Source organism: Camelina sativa, chromosome 20 (assembly GCF_000633955.1).
Source record: "Camelina sativa cultivar DH55 chromosome 20, Cs, whole genome shotgun sequence".
NCBI classification, from domain to species: Eukaryota; Viridiplantae; Streptophyta; class Magnoliopsida; order Brassicales; family Brassicaceae; genus Camelina; species Camelina sativa.
Genome location: NC_025704.1, coordinates 4,727,797 through 4,740,101, shown reverse-complemented (window position 1 = coordinate 4,740,101; position 12,305 = coordinate 4,727,797). Strand labels below are relative to the sequence as shown.

Here is a 12,305-nt window from a genome sequence, read left to right as displayed (position 1 = left end):
AAAAAAAAAGTCTCAAGGTTGAAGAAGAAGAAGAAGAAGGATTTTAGGGGGCAGTAGCTCTTAAGAAAGTGCCTAAGGGAGGTTGGTTCGGCAAACCTAGCGAGTCTCAGGAACCAAATTTATAGCAAAAGCTTGTTCAATGGCATTTATTGTAAATATTTGCAAAGATTTTGACCATTTTCGATATTTAGGTTTGGTTTAGTCAAAAACTTAACCATGGTTAAGCAAACTTAAATATTTTTTGGGGGCTTTTTTTTTCTCTCTCTTTTTGTAATTTTAATATATATTTCGGGTAGAGGCGGTTTCGAAAAGAATCGGGTTCGGAATCAACGGCTGAGATTGAGAAATCAAAGAAGGAAAGCTTTTGTGGGCAGTTTAGAAAAAGCTGACACGTATTATATAGACTAAGAAAGATGTCAGCTCTTTGTGGTTATATTTTATTATGGACTACGTTTAAAATGCACAATTTGCCCGTTGTTTTGCCAAGAGCCGGATTTGTGATTTCCAATGGTTTATTTTTGTCGTCACAATCCAATGTTTTTCTTATTTATAACGGTATTGATTTAAAACATGTAACAACTTTTGTGTAAATTTAGGCTAATACTAATTGAGATTTTACAAATAAAAGCAAACTATGTATAGTGTATATTAGTACAAATGTGTAATACAGGTCACTATTACTTTGTTTAGTGAAGATTTTTTTTATAAGTAAATTCCAACATGTTTTTAAATTTTAATAAGTAAATTTTAATTATAATAGTTTGATGATTTACGAAACTTTTTGTAATTTTAGATTTTGTACTATTGGCAGATATTTAAAGCTAAATACTTTCATTTATCAAAATTTAGCACTCTATTGATCTTGTTTGTTTGTTTGTCTAAAAAAGTGCCTTTGGTCTCTATATATATCTTAACATCAAATTTTAGTTGGTTTAAACAAACATCGCTAATATTAATTAGTTGTTGTTTTTGGTTTTTTTTGTTCACCAATATTAGTCGCTAATATCTAAAAGTAGTTGCTAATGACCCAGCAACATCAATATAGAAACCTTATAAATAACATGAAAGGTAAAATATATAGAGTTACATGCATCTATGATCTAATCTAACTGATACCATCGTATAGTATAGCTAGGTTTGCTGGTTTGTGTCTTTTCTTTTTTTGAATGTACACTGGATTGTGTCTTTTCAGGATGGTTTAATATGTTGGAAGAGGAAAATAACAAATTCACTACAAAACAATAAAGGGGCCAAAGAGAGAGAACTTGACATACAGCTAGTTAATTTAGAAGCCAATACTAATCGTCAGTTCGTAGCACTTTCAACATTTCGTATTATGATGAGTGAGTGAAATGTATTTGAAACACAAAAAACAGATATAAAAATGGTTAATCAAGCAAAAACAACGAGGGAGAAAGTTCATCAACATGTGATATTAATTTTGCAAAAGTAACAGATTAACATATTCCAACAACTTTTCACCTCAAACCTACTGGTCAGTTAGCCAAACTCTTGTTTGGGCTTAAAAGCAAGGTAACAACCACAACGAATCTAGAATTTAGTATAAAGTTGTTACGGTGGAGGAGATCCATGCAACAATGCTTCATATTTGACCTAAAAAGTCCCTATACAAATTGATGGAATCATGGAACACTACTTGGATGTAACTAGAACATATGCTATCATAAAGTACAAATTTTTTTCATTTCTCTGCATATATAAAGAATTTGACCATAACTCAATCATAGTACTATATGTTTTGTCCCATTGCAATCTCAACCGCAAAAGATGGCAGATTGTTTATTATGGTGTAAGTGTAAAATATCATTTTTAGGTGCATAGAATTAAAAGAAGATTACCAGCCAAAATTAACTTTAAAAACACGGTTTGGATAGAAGTTGAGCGCTTTACGGTTAGAAATAATTGTAAACTTTGCCCAAACTGAATCTGGCAAATTGATATCTACAAGTTAAGTTGAAATTAAGTGGATGCTAATGTATGGTGGTTATATGATAATTACGTTAACATCGTTAAGTTTTGGAAATGGATGATACTGTTTTGTCATTCACCAATGATAATAAAACATACTATATCAATTGAAAAGCCTCTAGACCAGTGAGCTATTTTTTATTAAACTTTTTCCATCTTCTTGATTAATCCACATTTTACATTTTTCACAAATGTTAAAATTAAATTTACGGTTTATATAAGAATACAACAACAACAACAAAAATTAATGGAAAAAGTTTTTGAATTATTGGTTAAAATTAGGTAGTAAAGTATTTTCCAAAATTCTGATTTAACGTTTAAAGAAGCTTTGAAAGCAACTATTTACGTTTTTCACAAGTGTTAAAATTAAATTTACGGTTTATATAAGAATACAACAACAACAACAAAAATTAATGGAAAGAGTTTTTGAATTATTAGTTAAAATTAGGTAATAAAGTATTTTCCAAAATTCTGATTTAACGTTTAAAGAAGCTTTGAAAGCAACTACTAGGAATCATATCAAATCTTAAGCTGCTTTTGTTCCTAGCTCAAAAACAAATTCAATATACTATTTATTCACATTGCTCAAAAGATGATACATTTCTAAGAAAAGAATATATCAAAAAGCATTTTCATAGCCATTTAAGCATATACTAGTAAAAGGGTTATGAGAAGCTTAAGTGAGATTCGTTGAAGAATATAGTTAAATGTTGGTTTTGGACTTGGTTTCATAGAAGTCCAATTTTAGGGTGATGTAAGAATCACTACAAGAAAACATGCCATTTGCGACTACCATTTGTGACTGATTGTTTAGTCGCAAATATTTGCGACGGTTTTGCGACTATTTTATTACCGATTAACGACCATACACAATACGGAAGTAAAACCGTCGCAAATTTATGACGAAACATTACAGTCACAAAAACGTCTCACTTTTGCGACCGAATACATACTCTTTTGTAACTGATGTTATTTCGTCGCAAAACAAGATGCATTTTGTGACTAATTTGCAACTGCGATTTTGGTACGTGAGTGCCGTCGCAAAAAAGTCGCAAAATAGAGACTTATTTGCAACGACTTTTTGGAGTATTATTTAGTAGCAAAGTCGTCGCTGCATGTCGGCAAAAAACGTTGAGAATGTGGGAGATATTGTACTCAACTTTTGCGACTACATTGAAAACGGTCGCAAAAGAGTCGCACCATGTCGGCGAAAAACGTGCTTAACGTGTGTTAGGTGTACTGAAATTTTGTGACTACTTCTATAATAGTCGCAAAACAGTGGCAAAATTTCTCTTATATATATGCCACCACTTCTTCTTTCATTTACATCGACTCTAAAGAGAAAGAAACCAAAAAAAAACGTGAGAAAGAAAAAAAAAATCTAGAGGAAGAAAAAAAAAAGAGAGAAAAAAAAAAGAGAGAGAAAAAAAAAATAATAATGTGGAACAATCCTTCAAGAGCATGGATGTACAATCGGATCGATCCGTTCACTAATCATATCTCATCGGATTATTCGGCGGGAGTTGAAGAGTTCATTGATTTTGCCTGTAGCCATGCACAGAATAGCAGAGGTAGGTTTTACTGCCCTTGTGTAGTATGTCACAATTCGAAGTCTTTGAAAGCTGCCTCTGTTTCGAATCATTTGCTAAGTAGGGGGTTTATGCCTAACTATTATGTATGGTATGAACATGGTGAAGATTATGATGTTGTTGGGGAGGGAACTAGTAGTCATTATGCTAATAATACAGATTATGCTAGTGCTAGTGAACCAATAGGATTTGATGGGGAGAATATATATGCTGGGATGGTGAATGATGCATTTCATGGTTCTGTACCATATAACGAGTATCATGAACATGAAAGTGGAAATGATCATGTTCATGAACAACCCACCCAAGAAGCAAAACGGTTTTATGATATGCTAGCTGCTGCAAACACGCCACTGTATGATGGATGTCGGGAAGGGCAGTCGCAGTTATCGTTGGCAGCTCGGTTCATGAACAATAAGGTCGACTACAATTTGTCTGAAAATTGTATGGATTCATGGACAGGACTGTTTACGGAGTATTTACCAGAGGGTAATCAGGCAACCGGTTCATACTATGAGACGGAGACTTTGATGCGAAAGCTAGGATTACCGTGTCGTACATATGATGTATGTATAGATAACTGTATGCTCTTTTGGAAAGATGATGAGAAGTTGGAGCATTGCAAGTTCTGCGGCAAACCAAGGTATAAGGCTAGTGAAGGAAGAACAAGAATACCGTTCAGTAAGATGTGGTATTTACCGATTGCGGAAAGACTGAAGAGAATGTACCAATCTGAGAAGACTGCAGCTTTTATGAGATGGCACGCTGAGCACAGCTCTAAGGAGGGATTAATGTGTCATCCTTCAGATGCGGCTGAGTGGAAGAATTTTCAGCAATTGCATCCCTCATTTGCAGCAGAACCGCGCAATGTTTATCTTGGATTATGTACAGATGGTTTCAATCCTTTTGGGATGTCGAAACACCATTCATTATGGCCAGTGATATTGACTCCATACAACTTGCCTCCTGGGATGTGCATGAACACAGAGTATTTGTTTCTGACGATTTTGAATTCAGGACCGAATCATCCACGAGCTAGTCTTGACGTTTTTCTCCAACCATTGGTCGATGAGTTAACAGAGTTATGGTATAATGGAGTGGAGGCATATGATGTGTCCTTAGATCAAAATTTCAACCTTAAAGCTGTCCTTTTGTGGACTATCAGCGATTTCCCAGCATATGGCATGTTGTCAGGATGGACAACACACGGAAGATTAGCTTGCCCAATTTGTATGGACGATACAAATGCATTTCAATTGCCAGCTGGTAGGAAGACATGTTGGTTTGATTGCCACAGGAGATTTCTTCCTGCTAATCATCCAATGCGAAAGGATAAAAAACACTTTCTCAAAGGCAAACACGCAGTGAACGACTATCCACCGCAATATTTGACGGGTGAACAGGTCTTACATGAGCGTATAAGAAATGCCGAGCCGCCAAAGACTTCTGACTGCGGAGGAAATGGGCATGAAAATAAAGTGGATGGTTATGGAAGTTGGCATAATTGGCACAAAGAAAGCATCTTGTGGAAGCTCCCGTATTGGACCGATCTTAACTTACGACACAATCTTGATGTGATGCATATTGAGAAAAATATTCTCGATAATCTCATGTACACTGTTATGAATGTGAAAGACAGATCAAAAGACAATGTGAGGTCCCGATTGGATGTTGCAAGATTTTGTGATCGAAGTCAATTGCATGTTGATGCTGGTGGGAGAGCTCCTTTTCCTATTTGGAGATTGAGTGCGAAAGGGAAAAAAAGCCTACTTCAATGGGTCAAAGAAGATGTTAAATTTCCAGATGGGTATGTAGCTGATTTAGCTAGTTGTGCAGACATCAAGGATGGAAAGTTTTCAGGAATGAAAAGCCATGATTGCCATGTCTTTATGGAACGATTGCTTCCATTTGTGTTTGCAGAGTTGTTACCACGTGACGTCTATCTTGCAATATCAGGTAAAAATGGAATATATATATATATATATATATATATATATATATAGCAATTTAATTTTATATATATGTCAAATTAATTAATGATTTTATTTATATATTGTAGGGATTGGATCATTTTTCCGTGACTTATGCAGTCGATCATTGGAGATAAGTCATGTCCAAGTCCTGAAAGCAAATATTGTGATGATTTTGTGCAATTTGGAGAAAATATTCCCACCTTCGTTCTTTGATGTCATGGAGCACCTTCCTGTACATCTACCATACGAAGCCGAACTTGGTGGTCCAGTCCAGTATAGGTGGATGTATCCCTTCGAAAGGTTTTTCAAACGCTTGAAAGGGAAGGCGAAGAACAAAAGATATCCAGCGGGATCAATCGTTCAATCATATATTAATGATGAGATATCATACTTCTCAGAACACTACTTTGCTTCAACCATTTCTACAGCTAGTAGAAGGAGGTATTTCATACTTACATTATAATATATAATGGTCTTTTAAATTAACATGTAAGGCTACTTAAAGTTTTAAATATTTTTCAGGTCATTGCGATATGATGCGGGTGAGGTTCCTGTATATCTAGTACCCGTACCAGATATATTCACTCAAATCGGTCGTCCTAGTGGCCAAGTTACAGAGTTTTGGCTGTCTGATAAAGATCAAAAATGCGCACATGCATATGTATTGCGGAATTGTGATTACTTTCGTCCCCTAGAGAGGTATATGTTTCAGATTATTTTTATAGCAATTTCTCTTCAATATATTTATGGATTAATTGTCTTCTATATGTTGGGAAAAACAGTGTGTTGGACGATCAAATTTGGTATGAATATCCAGAACTCACTGATGATGAAGTCACATCGAAAAGAGATGAAGATTTTAGCGATTGGGTTTGCCAATATGTAAGTATATGTAAATAGTTTAATATAAAAAAAATATTTTAATGAATGGGTTCACTTCCGACAATTTATATTTATTTCTTCTGTAGGTGTCTACAATGAAACATATCCAAAGTTTTCCTCCATGGGTTCATGAATTGGTTGATGGTCCAGAAAACAAAGTCAAGTCGTGGCCCATGTATTTTACCAGAGGTTACATGTTTCACACGCGTGAACACGGACAGACGAAAAAGACAATGAATTATGGGGTATGTGTCCGAGGGCAAAATTATTCTGAAGCATCTATGGAGGATGATTTTTTTGGGACCGTTGAAAACATAATCGAGCTCGAGTATCCTGGGATTATTAACCTAAAGATAACACTTTTCTACTGTGACTGGTTTGACCCAACGGTTGGCAAAGGTATCCGCATGACAAATGGAGGCATCGTAGACGTGCTTCCGTCAAGAAAATACCGAAATTACGAACCTTTTATTTTAGGTTAAGTTTCTTTTCACTAAATATTTTAATTAATTTACTATATAGGTTCTCAAGCTAATTAATTAATATGTTCCGTTTCTTTATATAGGTTCTCAAGCTGATCAAGTGTGTTATCTGTCATATCCATACACTAAACGACCTCGCAAATCGTGGCTTACAGTGTGCAAAGTTAATCCGAGGAATGTTGTTCAAGGGAAGTTTAACGATGATGATTTGGTTATATTGCAACAAACTGTTATTGAGGCAACTCCGACTTTGGTTGAAGAAATCATCATTGAGAGTTTAGTCGACGAGAGTCATCAAGATGAACCAATCGATTTTGAGATAGAAGATGGTGAAGGAGAAGACGAATTTCAATGTAACTTGTCAACATCCGAAGATGAAGATGAAGATGAAGAACTTGCATATGAAGACTAAATGTGCATCTGATTTGTAAAATATTGTCTCTATGTTTAAATCAAATAAACTTATTTCAATTACATACTCTTAATAGCTTGATTAATCTGGAAATTTGCAAGTAAAATTAGTATCTTAAAGTAAAATATAGTCACAAAAGAGTCGCACATTAGCGACCGTTTAGTAACTAAACAATATAGCAACGTTTCGCTTTGCAACCGAATTGCGACGAATAAGCGACTAACACCTGAATTAGCAACGTTTCTGCGACTCTTTTCCCACTCTTGTTATTTTTGTATCTTAAATTTCATTTTTGAGATGTATGTACATCCTTAGATATACATTTATACTTGTATTTGACTGAATTTAGTAACTAAAACTTTTTTAAGGTCATAAATTTCAATGTTAACAATGAATACATGCATATGTTCCAAAGCCATCTTTGTAAAAACATGTCACCATGGAAGAATGTGTAGGACTTTAGGAAAATGTAATTCTTATGTTTTAAAAGCAATGTTTTACATACTCTTCCTATTTTATATACTCTTTACTACTAGTATGAGTGATGTATGGATGCAAATAAGCTCCTAATGTGTGAAAATCAAACTTTTAAATTGACTAGTAAAATACAGTCACAAAAGAGTAACACTTTGCCACCACTTTGCAACTGTCTTGAGATTGCTTTGCAACCGTTGCTACTGTTTTTGCGACTGTTTTGCCACCCTGTTTTGGCGGTTTCTGTTCCCACCAATAATTTTGTGAAATTTGTCCAATTATTTACGCGTTTTTTTTCCCCCAAAATTTTATACAGTGACCGCTTTGCGACTACATTGTGACGTCGGTTCGTTAATAACTAGGCAAAACACTTATACGCACTTCTTATTTCCTTTGAATACTCGATCTAGGGTTTTTTCTCTCAAACCTCTTCACTCTCCTTTTCTCTCAAACACATCAAGCTCTCCTTCTCTCTCAATCTCTCAATCTCTCAATCCTCTATCTCTTTAAATCTTTTTCTTCTCTCTCTCTCTCTCTCTCTCAATCGTCGATCTGATGCCTCCTAAGACCAAGGTTGCTTCCAGAGGTCGCGGTGGCAGAACCGCCAACGGTGTCCGAATCTTCAGTGGTAGCAGATCCTCTTCTCATTCGTCTAACCCTTCTGAACGCACACACTCTGCGACACAGTCTGCAACCCATTCACATCAAAGTCGTCCTTCACAGTTTCCCCCGACAAACCAACCGTCGAGTAGTCATCCACCGTCGAGGACAAACCAACCGTCACTTCAACCGTCGAGTAGTCATCCACCGCGGAGGATACTTACACCGCCTCTGATTCCTCAACAAGCGCCTCTTCCTGTTCCTCACCCTCAACCGCAACCGGAGCTTGTTCCAGAGGGAGATAACGGCGACGAAGCAAACGAGGAAGAACAAAACCCTAATCAAAATGTCGATCACTACCAAGATCTGTTAGATGGTTTGCTAGCTCTTCCAGGCCGAGAACATCTACCACTCCTGTCTCAGCATCCTATCCCTGGAGTCGAAACTCTATGGTATAAACACTCTCTCCTCTTGTAATTTTTCTTTAAGTATACTCGGTATGTCACATAGAATCTTAAAAGCATGAATGTGTTCAATAGTTTGATCTTTAAGTATACTCGGTAACACTCTCTCCTCTTGCGGTAATAGGTTCACTAATCGATTGTTTGTTGTTTGTTGTTTGTTGTTTGTTGTTTGTTGTTGTTTGATGTTCAGTAAACGGTTGTTATTAGATATTCAATAGTTTCAATAGGTTATTGGTTCATATTTTCAAGTAGACTTACTCAGTTAATGTAACAGGTTTAACCGGCACAAAGGAAAGCTTTCTCGAGTCATTGCTGGAATCTTAAGGAGAAAGTTTGATGGGCCTTACTACAGTTGGAAGGTTACTCCACAACACATTCAAGAGCGATACTTCAGGACATTTGCGGTAAGTCAAATTATAGTTTTGACAATGCTTTAAACACTTAACTCTATATAAATGAATTGGTCAATTTGCTAACTTAAATGTTTTGTGTTATTGTAGCGGAAGTATAATTGGGATATCGGGATTACTGAGCTTGTTAAAGAAGGTTTCTTGAAGATAGCAAAGAGCAGGATGAAAGGCATTGTCAGTCAAGTTAGGAGGAGTGGTGTACAACCACCATGGATTGGTGATAAAGTATGGCCTATTATGTGCGAATATTGGAACACCCCTGATGCCATGGAGAGGAGTGAGAATGCTTCTCATTGCAGAAACTCGGACCGTGGAGGCCTTGGAGTGCACAAACACTTAGCTGGTCAGAAATCATATGTACAAATTCATCAAGAAATGGTAACACTTCTCTTTCCATCCACTTCACCTCAAAGTTTTTCTAATGTTTTCATAATTTAATGCTCTCACGGCCACTTAAGCTCCTAATGTTTTTCTAAAATTTTCATAATTTAATGTGTTTCACTATCATTGTAGGAGGAAGAGCTGGGGCGTCCTGTATCACTGGTCGAAGTGTTTCTTAAAACACACACTCGGCCAGATGGATCATTTGTGGATCAAAAAGCCAAACAAGTTGCTGAGACCTATGAGAAGACCATAGAAGACAGACAAACTGACACGGACAATGATGGTCCAGATGGTTCAGAGAGTTCAACACATCGAACTCTTTCCCTTGAAGAAAGAAATGAGATCTTCCTTGAGGTAATTCGTTTGTCTTTTGTGTGTGATTTTTCTTTGTCAATTTTGGTTTCTTAATGTGAATGATGATTGATGTTTATTCTTAGATTAACAGTCTCCTGGTTTTCTTAAATTTGTTTAATGAGCTATGCTTAGGAACCTAGAATATTTGATGTTGATTCTGCATTTGGTTATCTGGTTTGTGCTGATTAGCGAATGTTTATCTTTTGGTTTAGTGTACTCAAACAGATAACAGAGGTAACCCATTTGGCCTTGGATCACTTGTTGAGACACTAAGGAAAGGAAAAAGGAAAGAGAGTTATGCGAGCTCTTCTGCAGCAACTCTTGCGGAGCTTCAAGATCAACTTCGGCGCAAGATATCTGAACATGAGTCTGAGAATGCACGACGTGATCAGGAACACCGAGAGTCTCAAGCTGTGATCAACAAGCTTGTCCTCTTCATCTCTGAAAAAATTCCTGAATACTCAGCTTTTACGGTTCCTCCTCCTGCAGCCACCCAACCAGCTATCGCGCCTACAACCACTGCACAACCCATCGATGGAGGCACCACACCACCCTCCAGTCCAGCTGCACAAACCCCTACCTCTAATACTTCTTCCAACTAAACTTCTAATTCCCCTTTTCTTTATGTATGAACTTGCTTTTGAATATTGTTTCTTGGATGTTTAGGATGATCTTTTTGTTTTGGATGATAAGTTTGCTTGTGTGGTAGTTTCAATCATCATTCCTTTTGATTATTAGCATTTGAAATTCCCAAATTAATCACAATTAGGATTGCTAAAACGTTTCTGATTTGTGACTAAACCAATTAATAAATGTGACTCTTTTGTGACTATACCAATTCAAATAATGTAACTATTTTGTGACTAAACGAATTCAAATAATGTGACTATTTTGTGACTAACCCAATTCACAAAATGTGACTATTTTGTGACTAAACCAATTCACAAAATAGTGGCAGAATAGTTACTAAAAACGAACTCCTTAGCGACTACAAAAACAGTCTTAACATAGTCGCAATAATAAACGACTAATTTGCTACTCAACTGCTACTAAACTAAAACAGACTTTGCAACCCTTTTGGGACTAATAGGTCGTCCTTAATCCGTCGCTAAACCCAGACTCCACCGTTAATCGCAATACGGTCGTAAACATACGACTGTTATATGTAGTCACAAAACTGTCCCTAAGTAGACTTTGTTGCAGTTTAGTCGGAAATGTACAACTACCAATTATAGTCACAGTGTCGTCGCAAATATACGACTATAAAAAAGAGTCTGTAATCCGTCGCAAATAAGCGACCATGTTGTGACCAACATATTTTGCGACCGTTTTTTTGCGACCATCGAAAATAGTCGCGAAGTAGTCGCAAAACCCTTATTTACGACTAAAGAGCGACTATAGTAGGAGTGGCAAATGGCCTGTTTTCTTGTAGTGAATCTTGGTTGATCTACTAGATGGAAAGGCGATTAATCTAACACATCTCCTAAATTTGGTTAAGATGATTAAGTACTGAACAATGAATATGCTGATAAATTAGCAAAAAACAAACTGTCGTGTTTTTTGAGTGGATGCGACTATTTTGTGATCAAGATAGTACAAACTCGCAAAATTGTGTCGAGTACAGAACCCATATGGTGTAACACAAGTAGTACTGTATACAACCACTTGATAAAATGTTAAAAACTATATTAAACATATATATATATATATATAATGGTACGACGATTGTAACGGTTAATTTAAAGTTTTAAACGAATCTAGGAAATAAAAAATAAATTAAATAGTCGTAGATCACAATAATGCGGGGCACATGGAGGTCGTGTTGGGTAAGTTAGGGACAAAACAGTTATTTTGTATGGTCGGGATCACAGAATGTGATAAAGCAATAGGCTACAACACTCACACCACCTCGTCCACATTACTACGACACGTATAGTTTCGTCTCACACGTGTCCAGGCTTATCCTATCATCATAGCAAATCCAATAGACAAAAGTGTTAAGCTGGTGATCCAATGTCTGACACTGGATTAGAGTGAATGTTGGATTTATTTAACATGGTCATGGTCATGGTCTGGTCGTGGTCATGTGATTATTCTTTCTTGTTACAATCCAAAAGTCGACTGCTTTCATCTCGGTTCAAATATCTTTGAGTTTTTTTTTTCTTTTTCTTTTATGTTACTAAAAGAAAATCTATATATTTTTGAACTCCAAATCTGATGGCGAATTATGGTGGCGAGATGTTTCAACATTTTTCTTTAACAAAGTATTTGTTAAATTGTTTTCTTTTGGCG

General features: G+C 36.1%; 1 protein-coding gene across 1 annotated transcript; it reads left to right on the top strand.

The window, feature by feature from the left end:
- Positions 3,428–6,014, top strand: LOC104772206. Its single transcript, XM_010496844.1, has 2 exons — positions 3,428–5,534; positions 5,638–6,014. Exons 1-2 carry the CDS (start codon positions 3,428–3,430, stop codon positions 6,012–6,014), a joined length of 2,484 nt encoding a protein of 827 aa, XP_010495146.1.